General features: G+C 42.7%; 1 protein-coding gene across 2 annotated transcripts in view; it reads right to left on the bottom strand.

The window, feature by feature from the left end:
* Positions 1-489: 489 nt before the first annotated feature.
* LOC108254868 (E3 ubiquitin-protein ligase TRIM62) overlaps positions 490-27,861 on the bottom strand; it is a 40,541-nt gene continuing 13,169 nt past the window's right edge. Inside the window, exons 3-7 of one of the 2 annotated variants that reach the window (XM_017450257.3) lie at positions 14,922-15,017; positions 10,084-10,340; positions 9,891-9,935; positions 9,401-9,516; positions 490-5,286 (exon numbers count right to left, since the gene is read on the bottom strand). In XM_017450257.3, coding sequence (XP_017305746.1) covers positions 4,736-5,286; positions 9,401-9,516; positions 9,891-9,935; positions 10,084-10,340; positions 14,922-15,017 — 1,065 coding nt within the window. In that variant the 3' untranslated portion in view covers positions 490-4,735. The remainder of the gene's footprint in view (positions 5,287-9,400; positions 9,517-9,890; positions 9,936-10,083; positions 10,341-14,921; positions 15,018-27,861) is intronic. The other variant, XM_017450258.3, reaches the window with a different exon arrangement.

Here is a 27,861-nt window from a genome sequence, read left to right as displayed (position 1 = left end):
ATTCTATGGAATTCAAAAGAATGAAAATTTTGTGTTGGAGGAAAGTATTTTTTATTTTTTAAAAAAGAGGAAAATGCAATAATTTCTGCACGTTCTATAGAAGGGTGCCAATATTTTTTGGAGTTGGGCTGCAGCACGGGCAAACAGGTCAGTGCGTATCCCAACAGTAGTATTAATTACGTGATACTCGAGTGCTCCTGATAAGCCGTGTCCGGAGTTTGGCTAGTCGTTTCTCCGCTCCGTTGTTAAAATGATTAAATTAAAAATGCAAGACGGATCGATTCGTCTGACGTTGTGGCTTTCGTGAATACGAGAAGCGCTGCAAATACATAAATAAATAAATAACCAAACTGCTGTCCTCTCAAAATAAAGAAATCCTTGCATTTATAGTGAGGTTAGCATCAGCCAAACAAATAACGCTGGAAAAAGTAATGAAGTGCAATAGATGGGGTTCATAAATCCATGAAATAGAAATGACACGCCATGTCGTTGGTTTCACCATTCTTTATTCGCACAGTAAAACATTTCTTTCATGAAGGTCCAGCAGTGAGAGCACACCACAGTGCGTTTACACAAAGATGGGTGCAAAGCATCAGTCATCCAGACACACAATCATCAGATTCATCACTGTTATAATCATTTTAGTCAACACTGTAAAATGAATAATGTATCTCATGTGTTTCCCCAAAAACCATTCAATAACAAAGGCTGATTGCCACGGAGAAACCCGTGCAGCCCTACACGACTGTACAGATCCCTGCTCCAGATGTGCCGCTTTACACATCGCATAATGATGGGCGCTGCCCGAACCCTTTATACACAAACAGAGCAAACATTACACACACACACACACAAATATAAATAACCCAAGAGTGCAGAGGTACAAGATTAATATCTGGAATGAATAAGGAACAGAAGAGTGGGGGCAAAAACAATTACATCTGGTCTACATTAGCACAAACAGTGCCAATAAATAGTGCTCATTAGTGTCAAAAAACGCATTTACATCCATTTTATCCTTTCAGCACAAGTTCTTGGTCAACTTTGTACGACTCATTTGTACAAATACTTTTTTTGGTCTGGAAATTTCCAGTACCGTGCAGCAAATTATCTACAGATATTTATTATTAGTGTTATGGTAGAATTGTGGGCGGGACAAATTTTTTATATTGTATATTTTATATACAATATTTATTACTAATACATCATTAGTTTGCCATGATACTCCATGAGTTCCACACTGGCTGGTTGATCGTCCAATTCTAACAAACATGGCCGCGCTCCTGGAGCGAAATCACCTCTTGTTCTTCTTCAGCGCTAGCGGGATTTCCTCTCTCTCGTATCCTTACGTGCTGGGAAGCAAGCTTTCCTCTACGATCAACTGCATGCTAGTGTTCTTGCTTTGGAACGCTCACTTTTACCAAGCCAATCAGATCCCATAAAACAAGTCCCACCCCTTCAAATTGATCGAAAATGTGTCACATTGTGGGGAATTTTTTTTTTTTTTTTAAATCCGTGAATTATGTATTTCATGTTGTCTTTAAAGCGTAGAAATTCAGTTCTAGAAAATTCTACATCTGGGAAAAAAAACAAGCAGTGAAGTAATGATCAGACGAGTTTGTGGCGTCACACTTGTAAATAACTCAGCCTTCTAAGGCACTGTGTCTGTAAGAACCATGTGAACTTCTGACCTGGAATAACCTGGAAACTGGAAAAGTGAAACAAACTCAGAAAAACTGAACCTGAATTTCCTGTTCATTAACATCGCTGCTTTATGTCTATAGCTTGTGCATCAGGACAAATATAACGACTGCCGTTTAGATCTGTCTGGGAGTTGTTCGACAAGCCTCACCGACCCTCAAGTGCTTATAAAACTGACTCCTTTACGATAGCAGAGTAAAACACCGATCCACAGACTACAATTAGCAATCCACAGACTACAATTTGATAAGAGGCATCCTCACCTGACAGGACAGGTGGGTTATGTTTTCTTTCTAGGGAGCTAATATTTATGCCCGTTTGAGTTTTGTACTTTACTTATCTCAGTTACTTGAGATATTTACTTTAAGGTTGAAGCAGCGGTGCCAACATTGCTAACAAGAAAACCCTAAAGAAACAGAACTTGTCAGCGGTTTACTTTCTCAGAGCAACTGCTTCTTTATCCAACCAAAGAGACCGTAATCCCTGCCTTCTCGCTTTCCTTTGGTTTACAAGATAGAGACGCATGTATTCACAGGTCAAAGGTCGCCAAAATAAAAGGGAACATAACTGCTGCTAGAAGCGAAACTTGTCGTTTCCCTTTCAGTGAATCAGCTTTTGTGGCAGGCAAATAAAACGGGAAAGTAATTCTCAAGTCGTTCCAATAACACTATAGCATAAATCATAAATGTTGGCACCCCTTTAAGCCATTGGATGGGCTTAAATCAAGTATTAGATCTCGCACAAGAGACTTATTTTGTGTCCAAGAAGCTAATATTTATATCTACTCTCAAAGTCACATGATCAACCTTTTTTTTTTTTTTGGTCCAGTGCATGTTTTTCCGGTTACCTCGTGAGACGCTATACTGGGAAGCGGTTATTGCTGATGTGGGAACAAAGCCACGAATACAAAGAAACTGTAAAGGCTCCCCAAAGCATTAGCACAAAAGAAGCCACCTTTTATAATTAGGCCGTAGAGATTATCGTCGTAGCGAATGTTTACACTGCGGTAGCGAAAGGCATCATCCGTTCAGGGCAAACAAACGAGGAACAAAGTGCGTTCACAAACAGGCGTAGTGTCCTTTAGGAAAGGAAAAAAAAAAACAAAAACTGTGCAGTACTTTCATATAAGACTCTAATGGCAGAACCCGTGAGGTGCCTGCCTCCACTGAACACACCACAACAGGGGGAAAAAAACCCCAACAAAACAAAAAAAACCCCAACACAACACTATTTACATGAAAAATAGAAATAAAAATGTTTGGCCCTTGAGTGTTTAAAAAAATAATAATAATAAAATTTTTTTTTAAAAATACATGGAATGGATCGAGTGTGAATTTGCAAAATGAAGCAACTGCCTCGCACCATTTCTGCCTCGTTAAACGTGCTCAAGTTGACAGATGGCACGATGCAGTAACAGCCCTTGCTTGTTTTAACACACTGACCGTCCCAGCGAGACGTCCAGAGGAACCACAGCGTGACTTGGAATAAAGGAATATAAGAAACGAAAACAAATAGAATACATGTTGAAAGATGTGAACGAGACGAGACGACATCGTGTTTTATACCGCAGCAGTGGTGAATTCTCGATTCTGATTGGTCAGAATGCTCTCTAAATAAGAGTGCGGGTTTATGTTAACCGTTATCATTTCCATAGTAACAGCTCATTTCACAGGGACTTGTATGGAGGAAGATCTGAACAAAACCTAAGACTGATTAAAGGTAACCGTCGATATGGTAAAGTTTTCTGTAATTATACAGTTATTTAACATTTTACTGACACAGACTCCAGTTGTATGCAGCGGAAAACAGAGGAAGTGACTCTTTTTGTGGTTTCTTGTTTTTAATCGACTTAAAGAGAGCGGGGTTGGGGGGGGGGGGGGGGGGGGGGGTGCTGCTGCTTTGACGTAAATGAGAACCTGTTTCATGGACGTTCCACAACATTCGACATAACTATGAACGGATAAATTGAACTGTAAACGCTGGCTGTGGTATAAGAGGAATAAAACACCACAGGCCGTGCTGTTATACCGAAATGTTCCTCTTTTGGGTGGTAACGCTGTTGTGTTTTATTCCTTACGTAACGGACAGGTGACGCGAATTTGTTCGTCCTGCAGCGTCGTGGTCATGAAACAGAGTCGCCTCAAACACCCACGTACCCGCGCACACTCGGACACGCTGCAATTACTGCTGGATAAAGGTCACCTGAGCAGCAGAAGACATGCTGTTCACATCAGGGCGGGGAACGGAAGAGAAGAAGAGTCTTTACAATAAAACACGCACACACACACACATACAAAATCTTATCTCATTAATCACCAAGAAATGCACAAGATAAAAAATTATAAAAAAGAAAAGAATAGTGGTATACAGGACAGGACATTCCACAGAACACGCGAAAGCTGATTGCACAATGAATAAAAAGCGACATGTCTTCACATCTTGAGCTGCAATACAACAGAATCTCTCTCTCTCAGAGAAGAAGGCGGCTGAGAGTGAGCACTTGGCCTCTAGAGGCTGACAGGATATGACTCTGAGCAGTCTGTGTGTGTGTGGTGTGTGGTGTGTGTGTGTGTGTGAGTGAGTGTGTGTGTGTGTGTGTGTGGTGTGTGTGTGTGTGTGTGTGAGTGTGTGTGTGTGTGTGTGTGGTGTGTGTGTGTGTGTGTGTGTGTGTGTGTGTGTGTGAGTGTGTGAGAGAGAGAGAGAGGTGAGCAGCTGGGAGAGCGAGAGGGCCACGGCACGATTACAAATGACCAGAAACACTGAATGAATGTAGAAAAAGCCCACAGAGAACACGTCGCATCAGAAATGTGCCAGAATTTTCCATCGTCGTTTCAGACGCACCGCGCTGTCGAAAGCTAGAATTGAGAAATATATTTGAGAAGTCACGGTGCTGTAAAGCATGTCTGGTGTTTTTGAGCCAGAACTTAAAAACGCACCCGGAGCACCCGAAAAAAGACGAAAGGAAAAGAAGAAGAAGAAGAAAAAAAAACAAACACTATTGGTCTTTCGAAAACTGAAGGTTGGATCGGACAGCCTATAGTCGTACGGTGTTGATCCGTAAAGGCTGCACGTTCTTTCCGTTGGCATGGCTCTGACCGGGGCTGAAGTACGGGAACAGCTTGACGAGGAACTTCTCTCGGTACGTGTAGAGCCAGGACATGTCATCTGCATTATAGAAGACCAGCAGGCCTTTGGGGTAGTCTAGGTACACGCCCACTTTCTCCAGCTTGCTTTTGACGTTGAGGCGGGTCCAGGGCTCGGTGCAGGCGCTGTACTGGTTGCCGTCGTGCATGACGATGCAGTAGAAGCCGCGGCTCGGGCTGATCTGGATGCTGCCCTTGCGGCTGACCGTCTCGTTGGCCACGCCGATCATCCACTGGGTCTTCTCCGAAACCATCACCTCCCAGTAGTGCACCCCTGAGCAGAAGCCCTCGGCGCCCAGCACGGACACCTCCACGTCGAAGCGGCGCGGTGAGTCCTGCAGAGGCTGCGGGTGCAGGTTCCCATACGCCACTATGGTGCAGTCGTCAGAAAGGATCAGCCTCTGGTGGGCCGTCAACGGGTCAAGGGTCAAAGCGGCGGGCACTGGAATGGTAAGGAAAAAAGAGGTTAAAGGAGCTGCGGATAATATTTTGTGCCCTCTGCTGCCTGCGAGATTAATTACGCCAAATGTTCCGATATCCTTCGCTAGATTTTCGATCCCGGTTTAAATCTAAGACAATGCTTTACATCAGCACTAATGACTCATGTCATCTGCACTCAGACTGCAGTTTTAAAATCCATTTCCCTATCCCAGCTTCCATAATCACGGTGCTGTCCTGCAGTGATCTAATAAAACGTTACGGGAGGTTTAGCTGTTGCTTGGTTTTAGGTGCAGGATCAGAATTGGTTCTGTTCGGTGTCCTGCTGTGAGCTTTTCCCTCACCGACAGAATGAGGTAGGGAAAGATAGACAGGCAGAGAGACAGAGGAAGAGAGGCAGACAGTCAGTGCGTTTACATGGACAACAATAACCCGATTAAGACAATACTCTGATTAAAAAACTACCATGTAAACAGCAATTTTTAATGACCTTAATCCGATTAAGGTCATACTTGAAGTAAGCGCAAATCGAATTAAGACCGGTGGAGTACTCCTGTTTTAGTCAGATTATCGACATGTATTACAGACATGTAAACACCTTAATCACACTATTAACATCGTGTGAGAGTTTTCACCGCATTTTGCGACAGGACACGTACACACACGGCAGTGCTCAACCGCTTTACGGCAAACAAGAGAGCACGGTTGCGTCCCAAACCGCTTAGTCACCTACCACAAGGTAGGTGAAACATGCATATAGAAGGCAAAATACATGTAATAAAAACAACCAAAACTGTATATGGTACCATAACGAAGATGAACTGTATGTCGATACGTGAAATTCTGGAGAGAACGTCGGATGGCGTGGCGCGGTGATGTAATGACGTGTGCTGTTAATTGATCTGTGTTTTATAACATGTAAAACGGGATCATGAAAGGAGTACTCTAAAAGCGACTCATGTAAACACCTTAATCATAATATTGTCTTACTCAGAGTAAGGTCAATAATTAGATTATGGCTGTCCATGTAAACGTAGTCAGTGTGAAAGACAGAGACAGAGAGGCAGAGAGCCAGACAGTGAGACAGATATACACAGAGCGAGAGATACAGAAAGACAAACATGGCATACAGAGAGAGACAAATAGACGTGGAGAGACAGAGTGTGAGACAGAGAAAGAGAGAGACACACATTGAGCGAGCACATACAGAGAGAGGGACATGTAGATGAGGAGAGAGAGAGAGAGAGAGAGGTTTCGGGAATAAGTCACGGGATTCCTCCTTCTATGTGCTGATGCAGCTCCTCCACCCATCTCCAAGCAGGAACATTATTACTCACAGCATCCACCTCCACTCCACATCGCTCACACAGACGACCGTCACACAGTGATTGCTTTCATCTGACAAATGCAAACTCACTCTCATTCCATCTTCAAATCCTGAACACACACACAGAGAGAGAGAGAGAGAGAGAGAGAGAGAGAGAGAGAGAGAGAGAGAGAGAGGGAGGGAGAGAGAGGGAGGGAGAGAGAGGGAGGGAGAGAGAGAGAGCTGCTCTGTATGCTTGTGTGTTTCTCTGCTACGATGCCCAGAGGTATTGTGATGGCTGGAGAATGTGCAGGGAATTTATTTTCTTTAAAAAGTTGCCCTTGAGGTGGAGGTGAGCTCTTGTAAGCTTGGTTCCTGCATGCAAATAACCTCAACACGAATTTTACTAACATCTACTCTTTCCTTGATGACGACTCACAGTTGCTTTTAACAAGGTTTATAAATATGTAGAGTAACAAACAGAACCTGAGAGCAACGTGTGTGTCCATGTGTGTGCGTGAGAAACCGGCCGAGTTGCTCATGCTGCTGACTGAGGAACAAAAAAATAAATAAAAAGCTCATCCGTCAGCCATCGCCTGCCAGGGACAGCCCTGGAGAGAGAGCGGCTGCTCGGCGTGTGCCAGTTCACCACAGGTCCCAACAAACAGACTGATGGGACCACGCTGAAGGAAACAAACAGGGTTCAACTGGCGACCAGTCCGAGTTCGGCATGGGGAAGGAGCGGAGGACGAGGACAAGGAGGAGGAGGAGAAGAAGGAGGAGAAGGAGGAAAAGGAAGAGGAAAAGGAGGAGGAGAAGAAGGAGGAGAAGAAGCAGGAGGAGGAAAAGGAGGAGGAGGAATCCTGTGACTTATTCCCGAAACATCTGGCCAATTCTGAGACAGGCAGTGATTCCCTGGCTGTGCTGAAGCACTGTGCTCTGTCCTGAGGCACGTCATGAGGCAGCACTGCAGAGGCAAATTGAGGCAACACTTACACAAGGCACGGAGCTACGCTCTCCCTCTCTCTGACCGATATTCCTCCCTGCGCTGGTGTGAGGTGGGCATGGAATTATTCACGTTTAAACAACACTGCCCTGTTTTCCTCCAGCCCCATACATAGGCACGCCTGTCAGAGACGGAAGGGGAAAAATCCCTGAAACGTTTCCATCTGTCCTATTTATAGCCGAGCCTGGAGCAGAGACAGAGGATGGGATGTTGTTTCCATTCAATGACAGTTTGAGCATCAGGTAGCACATTAATATTTCAGGCTGCCTCTCTCAAAACACACACACGCCACAGAATGCAAGGACTAAAGCAACACCCTAGAGGTCTGTCAAGAACAGGCTAAAGGAAAGCTAAAGAATTGCAGAGAAAAAAAAAAAAAAAGAAAGAAAGAAAACGGATCAGACCGCACGCTAATAATCCCAAAACCCATCTCGGTGCTACGCGGCAGGTGCAGGAACTCTGGAGAGATGGATCTGAACTGATCGTTTCATTCTGCACACAGTCGAGGTGGCTCTGCAACGGCCTGTGTTCTTTCAGTCGTGTAGACAATTCGCAATTGGAGAGCTGATTGAAGAGTGTGAGATTTCTTTTATTTTATTTATTTTACATCTCTGCTATAACGGAGAAACGGAGAAAAGAGCAGACAGAGTAGCTCATCAGGAATCTACATCTCTTCTTTCATGCTCTTACTAAAAAAAAAATTATAATAAAAACCTGCAGTGGTTTGTTTGTCTTTCCAGATTCTGTGATCATATCATTTGTAATTCAGGATCGTGCAACAGAAGCTGAATTCTAGGCAAGAAATCTTTTTCCACAGAAAACACAGATTTTGGACTCATAAAGCGAAAAAGAATGCAGTGTTAAGAGCTCATACCAAGCACCAGCTGTCTTTAAAGCCACCAATCTCATGGTCTACTAACAAACCCTGACCAAAAAGCATGTACATGTCCAGTAGGGGCAGTGCAATATGACCAAAAATATCACATCACGATTCTTGTATCACGATATATATTCAGTAAAAAATAAATAAATAAATAAATAAATAAACACCGGTTGTTAATAATAATTATAAATTATTATTGAGAATAATTCATGTATTTTGATATATATTAAAAAATATATGAATAATTGTATTTTATACATAAATGTTCTGGTAGAGGTAGCGACACGGCTTGGGCTTGCATGGCTGCTTCTATAACATTCTCACTAATCTTTATTGATGATGGAACTCATGATGGTTGCAGCAGAACGAATTCAGGAGTTTACAGGAGCTTTCTGTCTGCCAGTTTACAGAGAAATGCATCCAAATTAATCAGGAGGAACTTCAACATGAAGCAAGCAAACAATGATCCAAAACACACAGCCAACTCAACAAATTTGGTGATGTCAGTGAGTCGCAGGCTTGATGCAGTGTTATTTACTTTACGACCATCTGTTCCTATACTTTTGCTCGCCTAAAATTGGGAGTCCTGCCACCCGAGGAAATGAAGACTGAAATTCTGATCTCTCATCTCATATTGATCTTTTGATCTCAAACCTTCAATGTACAGCGAAAACAATAGAATAGACCTTGCTGTTCCAATACTTTCGGAGTGAACTGTGTATGTATATATATATATTTAATCAGTTACAGGTTTATCATCAACACTGTTTTCTATGGCTTGATAACATGAAAACTGTCATAAAACAGAACAAACAGCCTGGTATGAATAAATAACCTCGACCTCCTGACCTGCTTCTGGGGCGACGACAGCGGTTTCCTGTCTGAAATTCAGGAAATGGAAAATGCAGGAAATGGAAAGTTACCTGGACAGATATCCTGGAACAGAGACTTCCAGATTGTGTACTGTAACGGACCCATGTATTTAGATGTCGGAAAATCTTCGTAGGTAAGGTTGGTTTCGTGTATTTTGCCTTTTATTCTGTAGAGAAACAAGAAAATACTTGCTCTGTCAAGTTGTTTGGATCCTTGTTATTCAACAGGACATACACAGTTCCCCAAAACACAGCTCAGCAGATGACTGTCATTAGATCTAACCTTACATTTATCACACCATGCACTCGCCCATATGGTCATTCATCTGCTCTACATGTTTAACTAAATGAAAAGGAGAGACCTTCATACTGTACATCAAGAAATGCTCAAAAATATTTACATAATTAACCTTAGGTAGCCTGTTCATCCGCGTCTACTGCTGCTCCTCTATCAGCTCTTTACTCTCGTCTACTTGTCTCCATCAACTTGCCACAAAAACACACCGAATTATAGATTTTAATTTTAAACATCCTGACTTGCCTTGGTATCTTCCACCAGCAATACCTTCCACGAATCACTTGCTCTCTGACCAGCGTTTATAAGAGAAGGAGACAAGGCGTTATAGACTGAAAATCGAACCACTATTTAAACCCCTCACCTCCCCTCCCCTCCCATCACTTTCCCTCCGAACCACCCCAGGCCCTCCCATGTCGTCCACCGTCCTCAACCCTACCTTTCGGACGTGAGCGCCACCCCTTCTAGAAACTCGTGGCGTCCGGTTTCGCTCAGCTTCTCTTGCAGGATTTGGATGCCCTCCTTGACGTCGCGGAGCTGCTGGCTGTAGCGCTGGATCTTGTGCTCGATGTCGGTCAAGGTGCGAGCCGTGTCGGCCTCCAGTTCTTCCAGCATGCTCTTCTGCCTCTCGCGAAGGAAACGGTGCAAACGCTCAAACGCCTCGCCGATCGTGGCTCGCAGGCTTTTTGCCGAGGACTGCAGAGACGGAAAGAGAAAGAACAGAATGTGTGATTAGTTTCACCATTTGATTAGTTTTATATTAAAAGCCAAGCCAGAGATTAAAAAAAAAAAAAAAACCCAAAAAACAACATTTAAATCAGTGAACTAGAAAGAAAAACAGCTTCAGGCTACTTTTTATACACATTAAAGACACTAAGTAAATAATAAAGCACTCCATGTCATGCTGTTAAAGGAAAGTAATCAGCGATGGAGTGCCATTAATTTCATTATTGCTTGAAATGGCAAAATACAACGTCCTCTGTCCTGAAGATGTCCGCAAATCATAAAATTACGGCTTTGGCACTGGAAACTCCTTCCATAAATGTTAAATAAATATCTCCTTACTTTAAGAAAGCTTCACCATATCAATGTTTACAGGCTTTTTTTTTTCTTTTTAAATCTGTCTATGTGGAATGTTTGAGGTACAGGTCCCTATAAATGAGCGGCTACTACAGAAACGATATAAACTTGCACTACTGTCAGAGTTGACGTTACATTACGTAAAAATGACACCTTCTGATTGACCAGAGCCAAGAATTCAACAGCGCTGTGGTATAATAAGCTGATGAAAGCGTGATCATCCTTGACGAAGACGGGAAAACACGGCAAGTCATGATTACGAAACAGCGAAAGCTGTGGGATCGAAGTAACAACAGTGCGGATAAGATCGAACTGTCTGGAGAGCAAACTCCTCCATCTGCTGTGTTAGTCATGGACAGTGTGCACTCGTATACGAGTGAGCTGACAGGTAGATAAATGCTGGGTATTAAACAGCTGTGCAGTTTGTCAGGAGAACGAGCAAGGAAACTCAGAAGTCAAAAAAAAGAATGCCCTCCCGCATGACGACATCAAACGTATGACATCTCCAAACAAAAAGGAATCATGTCCATTAGAGCATCAAGCAAATCGTAAGTCAGCGCGAGGAAATGGATCCAAAACCGCCGCGGGGTAAAAAGAGCTCTCACAGAAGAGACTGCTGCAACATTCTGCCTTCTTCACATCAGCATGTCGTCTCCCATCAAGCAAAGCAAGAAAAGAACAGGAGGCACGTAATTAACTACAAAGTTGCATTTTCCTGCAGGTCATCTCCCTCAAAACAAAAGAAGAACCAAAACAACTTCCCTCTTTGTCCTCAAAACCCCCAATGTTCAAACCGAAACATTTTTTCCTGGCCACTTGGAGGCCGAAATCTCATCGAGATCATTCTAATCCCCAACCGAGCAAGGATCTGCACTATTCCTGTGGGCGTGGAGCTCACACCTGGTGATGCTTGATGGATGAGCGTCACCAGGTTTAGTGGCACTCTAATAATGTCGAGTTCTTGAACTTGAGCTCCACGAGAGCTCTACTTCAGTCAGAGACTAGGAGAGCTATGAGCTATTTAAAGCCTCCTAGCTTGCAGATGCTAGGTCCTCCTGCAGCTCGCTCCCCTGAGCATCTGCTAATCAAGCCCACCTCCCCGCAGAGCCTCTCGATCAGACGCCACGACGGCACTTCAGCCCATAAACAGCTGAAACTGGAGTGGATTTGCTAAATTTTGCTGAAGGTAACCTTCTAACAAGAATAGTAATGCTGCAAGATGTAAAAGAGAAATTAACTGCCATTTATGCCCAAATGGCATAATAATTCCCCCTTTTACTGTTATAATTAAGCTACGGTCTTCTGGGGAGGCTTTCCACTGGATTTTAAGGCGTGGCTGTGGGGATTTGTGCTCATTTAGCTGCAAGAGCATCAGTGCGGTCGAGGTCAGGCGCTGGGTGTCAGTTGAGGAGGCTCCGGTTCCGGTTCATCCCAGAAGTTTTCAGTGGGGTTGAGGTCAGGGATCTGTGCAGGACCCTCGACACACTTCTTCCACTCCAACCTTAACACACCATGTCTTTGTGCACAGGGCATCGTCAAGCTGGAACAAGCCTGGTTCTCTTAGTTCCAGTGAAGTGAAATTGTAATGCTACAATGTACGAAGACGTTCTATATAATTGTGTGCTTCCAGCTTTGTGGTAACAGTCTGAGGAAGAACCATATACGGGTGGGATTTTCAGGTGTCCACAAACTTATGGCCATAAAGAGTAGGTCAGTTTGTAGGTGTGACCTATTGTCACCAAAAGGAAGCAAGGAGCAACCAGAAAACCAACAGATGTTATTTATTTGGGTGGTGGATTCATTCGGGTGGTGGATTCATTCATCATTGGTGTATCACGAGCGTATATCTAATAAACTGGCGGTCTCTTGTGATTCTCTGCTGCACGATAAAATTTTTTTTTTTTTACGTTTCTCTCTCTCTCTTTGCACCTACTCTGATAAATGGCCGACAATCTACCCTGTTATCTCAGGCGTGTAAAAATGACTAGCACAGACGCCAAGGACAAGCTGATTACGTGTCCAGGCTAGCGGTTTATTTTATTTGTAGCTGCCCGAAGACAAGCAGGTTCAATAGGCTGATGGTGTAGCATTCACCAGAGCTTTTTTTTTTTCTTCCCCCCTCGTCCAACAAGCTATATCAGAACAAACTACTTACTAAATGGATTGATTTTTCCCTACTTTTCAACCTGATTAATTATATTTAATCCAGGTTCTTTGAAAGGACAGTGCTGAGTGTAAAACGTTGGACAGGAGACAAGCACGTCACTGATCGAATCTCCAATACGGATGAACAGACAAGATAAAAGTTCAGAATAAAGAACAATTACCATCAGCTACTTATTGACGGATCCAACATGAACAGCGAGCTGAGGAACGAGAGTGAGGCAGTCGATGCACGCAGAGACGGACAGATATTCGGAGGAACTCTGACAAACTCAATCAGGTGAAGCTCCAGACTGAGTGCTGTGTTCTACATCTCAAGTGACGGGGGACGTGGAACAGCGGTGAATAAGGCACAGAGTAATGCGGCCCTTCCTGATGATAAATGAGCTGACTGCAGACGTCTTTACTGTCGGGAAGACGATCAGCTTCAGTGGTGCGAGAGCATGAGAGCAAGACTGAGGAGTGTGGGAGAGAGAAAAAGAAGAGAAAAGAGCCGGATGGAGAGAAGACTGCTGTGATTTCAGCGGTGTCTCTCTGCTGATTAGCACAAGGTGCCATGATGAAGTAGCTGTTCAATAAAGCAAACTGCTTGATGGAATTTCACTGTTGAGTGCAGACAGAGAGAGAGAGAGAGAGAGAGAGAGAGAGAGAGAGAGAGAGAGAGACTTGCCATGAATGTGTAATGAGACACAGGGAGCAGGAAGGACATTTATTCATTTCGCTTTCCACACGTACTCACTGTAGTCTAATGGAGTCCATTAAATGTGAGGCTTTGATACTGACGTTTCGTTACTGACCCTTCGTTTACTGACTCGTCAATATTAGCATTGCTAGTGCCTCTTCACTGCTGGCTCTACAATATTAACTCAGATACCGACTCTCAATACTGAGTGTACAATATTAACTTTGATACCAACTCTTCTACATTAGCTTCGCTACTAACTACACAAAACTAACTTCAATACTGATGCTACAATACTCCACAATATTAACTTCAATACCGACTCTTAATACTGACTCTGCAATACTGATTCCACTAAGTCTACAACATTATCTTCAATACTAACTTTTCAATACTGACTCTTCGATATTAACTTTGTTACTAACTGCGCAATATTTATCTCAATACTAACTCTTCGATACTGACCTTTCAATATTACCTTTGCTACTAACAACAAAACTAACTCTACGATATTAACTTTGATACTGACTCTTCAATAGTGACTCGTCTATACTTTTCAATATTATTAATTTAGAAACTGACTCTACAATACTAATTTCGCTACTGACACTTCAATACCGACTTTGCTACTGATTATACAATACTTCAGTACTCACTTTACAATTCTAACTCTTCAACACTAACTTTTTAATACACAAAAGCCACAGTATCAACTTCGCTACCAACTCGGATGTATAGATACACACACACACACACACACACACACATATATATATATATATATATGCACTGAAAACCAGAGTGTGTGTGTGTGTGTGTATATATATATATATATATATATATATATATATATATATATATATATATATATATATATATAAATATAAAAACACTGTTGGCTTTTATGTCTTGGCCACACTCTGGTTTTCAGTGCATTTCCCAAAAACATCTGAAAACATAGTGGGAAATGAATGAGTACCGAGTGTCTGATCCATGACCTTTACGTAATTCCTGTTATTTTCACTTCTTTTGACAGCACATACATTAAAACACACTCTCTTACACATCCCAGCGTCACTTATATACACTTGACAATGCGGACATATAGGAAAAATATGTAATGCAGAAAACAGCATGGCGATGTGTAACTACAGGCTGGAATATCATGCGTCATCTGTATTAGTGCTAGCAATCACGTTAGACGTCTTCTATCGAGGAATACTGTAAACAGGACCAGAAAAGAGGTAGTTCATTTAAATTATACTTGTATGTTCTCTACAAAAGGTGCTCCCCAGCATTCTGCTGAAAGCTCAGTGATCTATGAGAGGAACCTGACCTCCTGCTGGAGTTACCTTGGTCTCGGTCAGCTGCCTCTGCAGCAGCTGTAAAGCCTCTGTGTGTCCTCTCTCACTGTCCTGAAGGGCCATCAGCTGTTCTTTCATCTCCCTCTGAAGACAAAAAAAGGGCAAAAGAGAAATAAATCACTCTATAATAAATCGGAAATAATCACGGACCATTAAATGGACCACCTCAGTGTTGAGGGCATTTGATAACTTTGTTTAATCTTCATGAAATGTGGTTTTTGATGAGAAAAGACATAAAAGAGATTACTTCCTGTTATTCTTTTCGTTTGCTGTGCTTTACATTATGTTGGCAAATGGGAGACGCTATGTTTTTCTCACAGATGTTAAAACCAGGTCAAAAGCATATTACAATTTTAGAAAAAACAAACCGTCTCCTATGTGGGGAAAATATTGTGGACTATTTAAGATGCAAGACATTATGCTATCTCCATGGCAACAACATTTCGCCATCAATCGCCTACCTATCGCTGTTTAGATCAGTCCTGCACGGAACAACTGACATCGCACAAGTTGCGTTATAATCTCTTATGAATCCACCAATTGATATTTAATGGACTTTAAGAACAATAAGACCTCAAGGACATCTCCCAATTCCTGAATAAAGGCTTTCTCCGATGTTCTCAGAACAGTTATAACGACAAGGACCACCTTTTAGATCAGTTCTTTACCCGCTAACACAAAGCAACATAAAATCACACGCACTAATTTATTACACAACCGCACATCCTCAACATTAACGTGCTCAATTCCCTGAGCGCCGAGGTTGCTGAAAATCCCATCACGGTGTCATTAAACTCTCTATAATGGACAATCGGAGTAATCCATCCACTGGTATGGAGCAGCAATTTGATCACAACGCCATCTTTCACGTGCTGTTTACCTCCTGCATGTCCTACAGATCATCAGAAAGCACCCCGGGCTAAAAGCCTTTTATGATTTATTGAGCAATGTTAGCATAACGTTTAGGATTTCTTTAGGCGTAAGAAGCAACTTGCTTGTCAGGATGGAAAGGTTGCACAGTGATGCTGAGTGGACCTGAGATGAATAAGAAAATAAAAATAAGCCTGCAGAGATTTTCTGGGAAAGTGGGCCTCAGATTCTTGGCAGATTCAGGACAAGCGGGCCACCTCTGTGAGCCCACAGGCGGAATCAGCACGCATGAGGAAGCCCGGTCTGTGTCACAGAACCCGAACAGCTAAAAGATCCTGCGGTGAAAATTACAGGTCAGAAAATGATGCACGACAAATTGTATAATGTTGCTTAAGCTCAGTCATTTGCAAAGACGCCAAACAGATTAAACTGCATAGTATACAGTATAATCATTTCAATCACAAGGCAGTGATTTAGAAGGCAGTTGGATATGAACCTTTTCAGCAGTACTACTGTACCACGGTAGCTCTTCTGTGGGATCAGATCATCCTTCGCTCCCCACGCGCATCAGTGAGCCTTGGGAGGCCATGACCTTGTCGCCGGTTCACTGGTCACCCTTCTTTGAACTACTTTTGGTAGGTACTAACCACTGCGTACCGGGAACACCTCACAAGACCTGATGTAGTGGAGATTCTCTGACCCAGTCGTCTAACCATCACAATCTGGCCCTTGTCAAAGTCACTCATATCCTTACGCTTGCCCATTTTTCCTGCTTCCAACACGTCAACTTCGAGAACTGACTGTTCACTTGCTGCCTAATAAATATATCTCACCCCTTGACAGGTGACACTTTAACGAGATAATCAACGTAATTCACGTCACCAATCAGTGATTTTAATGTTATTGCTGATCGGTGTATATGCCTAGCATGTATCCGGATCCTGAATCGTGAAAAGAATCCTGCGCAGGAGTCTCTCAGTGACTTCCTCAGTAGGACTTATATAAATGTATCTCTAAGAGAAAAGCAAATTAAACGAAGCTGATTAAAAGGGAATCCAATGCAAGATTTCTAGAAATAAATGAATATGTTGAGAAAAAGTTCGCTCTATCACTGTAAGTTTGTTAATCATCTAACGATAGATGCTGGCAAGTAAATTAACGTGATCATTTACAGTATCTCACAAAAGTGAGTACACCCCTCACATTTTTGTAAATATTTGATTATATCCTTTCATGTGACCACACTGAAGAAATGACACTTTGCTACAATGTAAAGTAGTGAGTGTACAGTGTGTGTAACAGTGTAAATTTGCTGTCCCCTCAAAATAACTCAACACACAGCCATTAATGTCTAAACCACTGGCAACAAAAGTGAGTACACACCTAAGTGAAAATGTCCAAATTGGGTCCAATTAGCCATTTTCCCTCCCTGGTGTCATGTGACTTGTTAGTGTTACAAGGTCTCAGGTGTGAATGGGGAGCAGGTGTGTTAAATTTGGTGTCATCGCTCTCACACTCCCTCATACTGGCCACTGGAAGTTCAACATGGCACCTCATGGCAAAGAACACTCTGAGGATCTGAAAAAAGAATTGTTGCTCTACATAAAGATGGCCTAGGCTATAAGAAGCTTGCCAAGACCCTGACACTGAGCTGCAGCACGGTGGCCAAGACCATACAGCGGTTTAACAGGTCAGGTTTCACTCAGAAGAGGCCTCGCCATAGTCGACCAAAGAAGTTGAATGCACGCGCTCAGAGTCATATCCAGAGGTTGTCTTTGGGAAATAGACGTATGAGTGCTGCCAGCATTGCTGCAAAGGTTGAAGGGGTTGGGGGTCAGCCTGTCAGTGCTCAGACCATACGTCGCACACTGCATCAAATTGGTCTGCATGGCTGTCGTCCCAGAAGGAAGCCTCTTCTAAAGATGATGCACAAGAAAGCATGCAAACAGTTTGCTGAAGACAAGCAGACTAAGGACATGGATTACTGGAACCATGTCCTGTGGTCTGATGAGACCAAGATGAACTTATTTGGTTCAGATGGTGTCAAGCGTGTTTGGCTGCAACCAGGTGAGGAGTACAAAGACAAGTGTGTCTTGCCCACAGTCAAGCACAGTGTTGTGAGTGTCATGGTCTGGTGTTGCATGAGTGCTGCCGGCACTGGGGAGCTACAGTTCATTGAGGGAACCATGAATGCCAACATGTACTGTGACATACTGAAGCAGAGCATGATCCCCTCCCTTCCCCTCCCTGGGCCGCAGGGCAGTATTCCAGCATGATAATGACCTCCAAGACGAACACTGCCTTGCTAAAGTATCTGAGGGTGAAGGTGATGGACTGGCCAAGCATGTCTCCAGACCTAAACCTTATGGAGCATCTGTGGGGCATCCTCAAATGGAAGGTGGAGGAGCACAAGGTCTCTAACATCCACCAGCTCCGTGATGTCATCATGGATTAGTGGAACAGGACTCCAGTGGCAACCTGTGAAGCTCTGGTGAACTCCATGCCCAAGAGGGTTAAGGCAGTGCTGGAAAATAATGGTGGCCACACAAAATACTGACAATTTGGGCCCAATTTGGACATTTTCACTTAGGGGTGTACTCACTTTTGTTGCCAGCGGTTCAGACATTAATGGCTGTGTGTTGAGTTATTTTGAGGGGACGGCAAATTTACACTGTTACACAAGCTGTACACTCACTACTTTACATTGTAGCAAAGTGTCATTTCTTCAGTGTTGTTACATGAAAAGATATAATCAAATATTTACAAAAATGTGAGGGGTGTACTCACTTTTGTGAGATACTGTATGGCCATGTGTGCCAATCATCCGGGCTTGTAGGCAGCGACTCGTCGCTCCAGCGTTAATTTATTTGCCATAGTTAGTTTCAGCAAACTCAACAAGCAACTCGCACACCAGGAGATGGCAAGTTCGAATCCTGATGATGCCACAGTCGTCCAGGTCTAGGGAGCAAACTTGGCTTTGTTTACTGAGTGGGAGGAGCATACTCTCTCCATCCTGTCAATCACAGAGACACTAGCCAATTGTGTGCGTTTGTGCGCTCATGTATGTAGAAGAGGGTGGATAGCACTTTCTTCTGAGTGTGTTACACTGCATGAGCAGCAGATCGAATAGATGCATCAATAACTATGAACGTAAAAAAATATATATTTATATATAAAAATGACAAAGATTTACAAAATGTAATCTAATCTGCAGCTTCCGAACAGAGCTCTTAATAGTTATTGTTAGAAATACTGATGATACCCATGATATCTAACGATTTAACAGTTTATCCTTTGTCGCGTGCATGTCACAAGGAATACTGTTATGATTTAGTTCTTTCTGACTTATTTCACACTGAAGCGTGCAAGGCTGCAGTGAGCCTCAGCGCCTCAGTCTACCGCAGCTTTTGCATTTATATAGCTTTCAAGACTTCAAGGACAAGAGGCACAGAAAAGCAATTTCACATCATTCACATGGCACCTGCTTATACATTTTAATGTTCGAGGAGTGCAATAGGATCGGTTTCATTTAAACCCAGCGCGCTTGTTCAATGCAAAAGGAAATGCTTTCTGGATCATTATACAACATGATGGGTTATTTGTTTATTTATATATTTATACATACACTGGAACTGACGCGTAACCAGAGGACAAGCCCCAAAAACAAGCATCTGCAGTGCTGAGGCTGCGTGACAGAGACTGTAAACAAGCTGTCCCTGCAACAAGCCTCACTTAACACGCATTTCTGTTGCAGACTGACCCAAGATTTAACACAATAATCTATCTAAAAAAGTAAATGAATAAATAAATAAATAAATCAAAAATCCTCAGCTATTGATGGATGACTCATCCTGTCTTGCGTTCATCATATTAAAACGTCTCCAGAACATAAGTCCTGCCCATGGGGCCGTGTCTTGCTCTAGCACATCATTATCACTAAACATGGTTCATTGGTGTATATTTGGAGTTTATTAATTTGGAAGAGGGAGGAGTTTGTAAGAGATAGTGATGATATGACTTTTCGGAGGAATGTTTTGCTAATGTGGGGCTCCTCAAAGCGGGAATGTCGGCACCTCAGACTGACGGAGAATGCGATTCTGCCTTTAAACGCTGTCCCCATTTCCGTTTGCATGTTCTAGGGAACAACAGAAATGAAATGAAATATCTGGCTCACTGAATTAGTCGCTTGCCAGTTGTATGATTGTTGTATGAAGTTTTTCCAACAGCCAGTTCTCCTTAAAAAAGTATTCAGAGGAAAATTCGGTTTGTCCAATCTATGTATTTCTGTAAATTTGGTTCACTTTGCAGATTTGAATAATGAATTAACATAATACTGTGTGGTATCGTGATACATCAGCTGTATAGTATCGCAAGATGTTTATGGTAACGTGATAACTCTATGAGTAAGAGTGAGAATATCGTTGTATCCACCACTTGGAGACGTCAGATGTCTCCCGGTGACGACCCTGCGGCTCTGGTGCTCGACCTCGCCTCAAAAACGCATGGCGTAACATTCTGCCATCTAGGACATCGCCCTGGATAATAAAGTGGGAAGGCGTGGGTGACGGCAGCAGTGAAAAATCCTCAGCTGGAAAAAATGCTCTCGGTTAAACTCCTTGCTGTTCTTTATATTCAGCTAGTTCGCTAGATCGGATGTGGGTGTGGCACGGCGTATCTCGAACGCCTTTGTGTAAATCAGTCCAAGGCTTCTTCCAGCCGTCACTCTGACTTCCCGTTTCAAAAGAAAATGTGTCAACGTGTGTCGAATCTCGGCTCTTGACGTTTCACAGGGGCTTTAAGAGGCCGTCCGTCCGTCCGTGCTGATGAACCCGAGTGTGACGTGACATTTCCCCAGGATGCCACATGGAGAACAAGGTTAGTGATTACACATCCAAATAAATAAACAAACAAACCCCTCGTCTCCCATCTCTCATGCTTGCTCTGGGAAACGACTCACAGGGAATAGAAATCTAAAAATAACGAGTGGCATTTGTCTGTAAGCACTTCCGATTTCTCTGCTTTCGTCAAGTTTCGGCGCTCTTCATTAAACACAACAACTTGATGAAGAGTTATTGAAGGAAGAACAAATAAAGAGAAACAGGTATGCTCAGGACTCACACACACACACACACACACGGTTGCACAAACACAACCCCTTGACGACAGCGTGGCAGCACTGCTGAGTAGGAAACATCAACGCTCATGTTAAGTGCACGATTGCATGGCCCTCGTTAACACCGCTCCTGGAAGGTGAACTCCTGCAAGGACGCTTCAGCGTAACCTGGTCAGAGCCGGTGGCATAAATCTGTCAGCTAGCGTAAAACCCACATACTCTCACAAGCTCTCTGTCCTACCTCGATTTGAGTGCTGTGTAAATCAGGCTAGAAAACCATCATCTGAGCCGCAGCCTCTTCAAAGACACCATAAGTCACACTCCGGGACAGACAGGAGGTGAGTCACAGAGGTCGAGGCAAACGCGTGATTCATCCCGCCATCGGCGTGCGTTCTCCTCCAGGATGACACATGATATATCTTTGGAAGACATCATAAGACTACTCAGAAGTGAGGACATGCAAAGTGCTCTGAAATGAACAATGAATAAACTTAAGCGGAGATGAAAAGCTACACAAGCTCCGCCCCCTCTGTAAACCGCGGTCGATCATGGAGGCTGGGCTCCTGCACTGCAGCACTCGAAAAATTTGTTCCATTAAATAAACAAAGTCTCTGGAGTTCGAGGTGTCTTTATCTGGTGTCATTTGAAAGCTACTGAAGAGTATTTTTTTTTTTTTTACAGTTCTAACAGGACATGCATCATTCATCATGCATGTCATTGATATCCAGAGCTATCAGGCTTTCAGTCACTTTAAAAGTGCAAAAGATTCCTGTTTTGGTAATGGCACAGGCGCGCCATGAAAGAACTGGATTATGTGACCAGTTCGATCTTTTAACTCCGTTCAACTTACTTTGCTTGAATGGGAAAAATAAATAAATAAATAATATATATACACACACACACACACACACACATTATATATATATATATATATATATATATATATATATATATATATATATATATATATATATATATATATATATATATATATAAGAATTAATCTTACACATAACACTCCTGTAAAAAAGCCCGTGTCAAACACAAAATAAGATAAAAAATAAACATTAAATGAAACAGAAATAATGTGCTAAGGACTGCTTATTCTGAACAGTTTTGAAGCACACTGCCCAGAAGAAACGAATACTAATACCAACATTTTTACCGTGGGAAAAACTACCAAATGTTTCTCCAAGAAAACCCAACACTTTGGAAGTACAGTACAAGCTGGCACCGTTAAACCGTCTGGACGTCATCTGTTTTACTTCCTCAGGTGCAGTTACGGTGAGGTAGAGCCTCCCTGATGTCAGCAGATTGTGCTATGATAACACATGGCTCAGCGAAATCGAGAACGTACGGCACACCGAATATTAAATGCTTTCTGCAAGCAAGTGGCCAACGAGGCAGCAGAAAGCAGTGAGCCGTGTGACCCTACTAGGGCACGGCACACACACAAATATCTCATGTGTAACCCATAACATAACATAACAGTATGCCTATTTAAAACCATGTATACGTGTTCTTGCTTTCATGCCAGCTAGATTATTATTATCATATTTCCAGCAAAGAGAAGGAACGTACAGAAACAGGATACTGGATGAAAAGAATCTTTCGAAAAAAACCCCCGGAATATGGCGATACGTGATCCGAGGGTTCGTTTTAAAATAATGATTCATGACCTTTAGTTACGGGCTACAGCGGCTGCGACACTTAATAATTCATTCCGGTGTTGTTGCGCTTCTAGAGCATTCTGGTCTGCAAGGATCCTGGGCACGAACAGGAACTGAATCGGTATGGGTACTTGTACTTGGTGGAAATTCGTCAGGTTGACCAAGTCAGGTTGACCAAAAAAAAAAAAAAAAAAAAAAAAAAACCCTGAAAAATTGGACAAGACTTTTTGACTGTCCTCAGCAGGAGACGTGAGGAAAAACGACAAACGTGCACTCAAAATGGAGTGTTGTGTCGGTCTGAAGAAGAATCTCACAGCTATTCCTTTCCCTTTCAGCAGACTAAATTGCTTTCGGGATCAACGGCTGCTTTTTTCTCCATCGTGCAGTCGGAGCACGTCCTCGGCCCGCTGGCATGGCACGCCCGTGACTCTGCATCTCTCATCTATAACGGCAATATGTTGGTGAGGTTTGACGTGCGCAGTAAAATGTTTGTGGCCTGGCGTGAATGAGGAAAGCAGGATAATTCTACAGGACAGGGCACAGTCGGAGATGATGATGATGATGATGATGATGATGATGGGGGCGGTTGTGATGCTGTTGAGCGTGTCACAGAGAGCTGTAATGAAAACGCTTTAGCCTTCACACTGACACAGCCTGTCCGTCTTCCTGTCAGGTCTGACCTCCCTGTGACTGCTGCTGCTGCACTCGGTGAAGGAAAGACAACATTAGCAGCTCACCAACTTCCTAATTGATAGATGACAGACAGGAGATTAGAGGAGAGGCCACGGGAAAGGCGGATGGCAGGAGGAAATTGGTCACGATCGCAAGTTTCACAGCACAGCTCGGAGCAGAATGGATGTGGAACCTGAACGTTAACCTGCAGAGCACTGCTGCAAAGATTTTGCTCGTTAAATAGGAGGGAAAAAAAACCTAGAAGAAACGATCCCTGGGTTATGTAATGCAATGTAATGTCTCATCTGGGTTTCATTTTCACTTTATACCGACTAGAACAATGGCTTTTCCGTCTACATTGTAGAAACTTCTTATAGGTGCTCATTTTCCTGTAACAGCACAGCACGAACAATTTTAGTCCTCTTGTACCACAGCAATCTGCCAACAATGAACATTTTTACTTATTAAAGAACATGTACTTTTTCATCCACTTGTACTGTAGTTGCATTTAATGTTCCCCAAAACAAATGAGCTCCTTTTAACACAGGATCACAGATAGTTTATTAGTACTGTATAACTATTGGATATTATACAGCAACGTACGTGGTTACGTAGCATCATGTATCGATGACTTAGTATTATAGTGGATGTATTATCAGTCCCTCCAGGATTTTGTGATTATTGCGGAAACTCCACAATATTTGCCGGACCTATGCGATTTTTCAAAATGAGAACATTATCCCACAGATTTAGACGGCGACGACGCGCATTCAGCCGAAGCCCTCTTCGATTCGTGCGTCGAACATGAGAACAGCTAAAAGGTCTCGTTTACCAACAAACATCGCTGCGATTGCGAAGTCACTGATTCGAGTAGTTTTCTCTGCAAAAACAAAAAGGCTGCAGCGAAACAATTTCTGGCCGTAACAATTGCAAAAAATTTGACGTATATATAGTGTTATAGTACAGGGTGTCAGAAACCAATGAAAGTAGCAAGAAGCACTATAGTATCTCTACTCTTTCATCCTGTGTTAATACCATTTTTTACCTTTAAGGAACTAAAATAAATATAAAAATCAGTGTAAGTGAATATGTAAATAAATAATAAACAAATTTATGTATGTAGTTTAACTCCCATTGCTTCCCGATGTTTCAAACAACCTGTACTGTATATGGTAAGTGTGTGTGTATATATATATATATATATATATATATATATATATATATATATATATATATATATATATATATATATATATATATTATACACACACACACATATATATATAGCATTGTGCATTTCCTGCATTATTGTACTGTTGTATTATTCCATCTACTTATCTACCTCTCTCTCAATCATTGCTATGATACAAGAGAGCGATAAACAGTCCTTCCCCAAAAGCATCTCTACACCCCCCATCACCCTCACGCCACAAAGTTACGAAGACAAACGATTACAAAACGTTAAACCCCAAACAAAGTACAAGGAAAGAAGCTAGGTCTAATATTTCATCATTTAGATGAAAAATAACCTCCTACTGAATGTTTGCATACATCATGAACACATTATTATTTATGTCAGGTGTTTAAAAGTGGCATTAAAAAATTTAAAAAAAAAAAAAAAAAAGACGGCACCAAGCCCAAAGTCCATCTGTCTTTACACGTTTACTCGAGTAAGCTTAAAACTTCTCCAATAAATCTCCACTGAAACCACGGTTATACGAATCATTTATTTAATATAAAAAGCCACCGATGGTCATCAGCTAAACTTACCGCCCTATTGTGCTGTTAGCTATACGAATATGGTTGGGGTTTTTTTTTTGCTCTGTGGTTCAAGCTAGAGAAGATCATCTCCAGAACGTTATACACTTCATGGAACTGAAGAACATATTCGGGGAGGAGCTGAGGTGAGAGAAAACTTCCTCGTGGGCTGGATCGGTTGTTTGATGATCTGCGCGCTTGTTGTGAGGTTTAATATAAAACAGCCTCTATGTGAATACCTGAGATGACCGATATGAAAAGAATGCCGTCTTGGCAGAAGAGCCTGAAGAGTGGGGTGCTGGGAGACAGGACGAGCACAGCCTGCTGCTCCTGCACAATGCCGAGACACAGGACTTCAGACATCACGCAGACTTCCAGAACTCGTCTGACTTGTGCGCAATTTGTCCGCCAAATGAACATGGCGAGCGTGCAGGGTCGGTCATGACCATGCTGTGCATGTCTGAAAGAGTTCAGACATCGGTTCTCTTCCCAGGCACACACGCTGACACGTTAATCGGTCACACGTTTCCAGGCTGGAAATCTGAACTGATGATTCACTTACTGCAGTCGCAGAGGGAGGAAGGAAAGAAGGAAGGACAACGTTAACAGCTCGGCGGCTTCCTAACCGGGCCGCTAGGAGAAAAGCAGAGCGCAGGAGAAAATTGATCCTCTACATCAGTTTTTATAGGAAGGGTACACCTTCAGGCAGTGTGAAATGGCATAGAGTCAATCGAAAGGCTTCCCCATCTCACTCCAAAGTGACTGAAGAGCTACGAATATTTACGAACACATCAGATTTTTGTGCGACTGAAAATGCACGCAAAGTTCTCAGAGGATAAGTGATCAAGTAAAATAAAAAAGTAAATAAATAATAATAAAAAAAAAAATGGAGCAGCGAGTGAGCTTGACCCTCGCAAACAACTCCCCACACACACTTCTAATTTTAAAAGTTCTTCACCAGCATTAATATTTTGCTGAAATAATACATCAGGCAAATATTATATCAACGTGGAGCAAATGTTTTAATTTTTTTATTCATTTTATTTATTTATTTTTTTTAAAAGAGGGCACTCCTCATTTTTTTAGTCCTAATGATGCTTAGTGTTGCTGTTGCTATAGTAACCATGCAAAAGATACAAGCAATTTTCACAAAAGGTGGAGTAGCTAGAAAACTAGATAATCTGTTAACCCCGTGCTCACATCGTCAGCGATATTCTGCCTTGCTTAAAAATCGAAGTAGCTTGCGGGCGTGTTGAATCTTTAGTTTCCTGCCGGTTGCCATGGTTTTACTGGTAGGACCTGGTTAGTGCGATACCCACACAATCTAGCTTTGGAACATATAAAAAAAAAAATTAAATTAAAAAAACCAAAACACTACCCATCTGATCATAAATCATGTCTTCTTTTGTTTAGTGCGATTACAGTGCTTGGTGTACTGAAATACGACAGTGTAAACACTGACACTGTTCTGGTTCGTGTAAATCAAACAAGCTTGAACCATCAAAGCAAGTCTCATCATCTGGCTCAGGAGTTACGAGTAGGACCGAATACGCGAAACCAAAAAACCATGGAAAACTTTTAAACCTTTTCGCTCAATTGCTTGTGCAGGCCATTTTACAGTCCTACGCCACTGGAAATCTCTTTCAGGTGCTTTGTCGTGTCAATCGCTGGAAATCATCAACTTGCACCGAAAATGAACGACCACTGGTCGCTTTGTCGTCACTTGCCCCGCCCACTTTGCGTAGCTAACTGTTGCTGCTGGACAATGGCTGCTACAGGCTACTTGCCGTTATGCTGTATCGCAAAGTCAGAGGGTTTAAGGGTTTAATATGCGGTTAAATGCAAGGAAAGCCCTTAAACACGGTTTCTAGATGAATAATCATGAATCCTTGAGCTTCGAGTGCTAGTTTATTTTCCTGAACGAAGAGGAATGCCACTAACGTTTCTGCACAGGCGACTGCAGAGGCAGGAAGGTGAGAGCTCTGCAGCATTCTGATGGTGGAGGGAACAGGAGGGGTGTTCTCACCTCTAAGCAGGAAAAAGAGCTCCACTGAGCTGGAAAACGCAGCGCGACAGAGAGAGACCGAGACAGAGAGAGACAGAGAGAGAGAGCGAGAGAGAGAGCGAGAGAGAAGGGGGAAGGAACATAACCCCAAAGCCCAGCACACAGCTTCGCACCTCTGCACCCGAGCCGGACGTTATCTCATCAACAACGTGTTCTCGGAGAGCGGTCGCCGCTGGACCGAGGACGCAGTCCCCCGAATGGAGAATCACATTAGAGAACGAGCGCAGACGAGTGATTGACGGGTGCACCGCCGTGAGCAGCGTGAAACAAACTATAAATATCATGTACCTGGGGATTATGTGTAAAAACCCAGTATAAATAAATTCTCAGTGCCCACAGCGTGTTTGTTCTGCTGTATAGAAATGTAAACGGCGAACGGAAACTAAACAAGGATGAAGCATAATTACACGGCTTATACACCGCTTATACCGCGCTTACGCAGCTGTGCCACTGGCCGTCTCATTTCTGAATCCGTAAAGTGAGTCGTTATTACATCCTCACACGTTCTGATTTCATCCCCCACCACCTCAGTCACAGATTATCCATTTATTACAGAATAAAACGGCTCAAATTTTGGAAGTGAGGGTCCTTCGAACACTGAGGGTGCTTTCACATGAATCGAACCCATTCCAACTGAATTCTAGTAATTTGACAAAAGCATTTCGGACTTGAATCGACCCGAATACGGGACATGAACGTTTTTTCTGCAGCCTCTAAAATAGGCTGCGAACTGAACCAAAGGATGGAGCTGAGAGTTGCGTTCACGACACGTGGGAACTC

This window comes from Ictalurus punctatus, chromosome 21, assembly GCF_001660625.3.
Source record: "Ictalurus punctatus breed USDA103 chromosome 21, Coco_2.0, whole genome shotgun sequence".
NCBI classification, from domain to species: domain Eukaryota; kingdom Metazoa; phylum Chordata; class Actinopteri; order Siluriformes; family Ictaluridae; genus Ictalurus; species Ictalurus punctatus.
The sequence above is the reverse complement of the archived record's forward strand: the minus strand, read 5'-3'. Positions and strand labels throughout refer to the sequence as shown.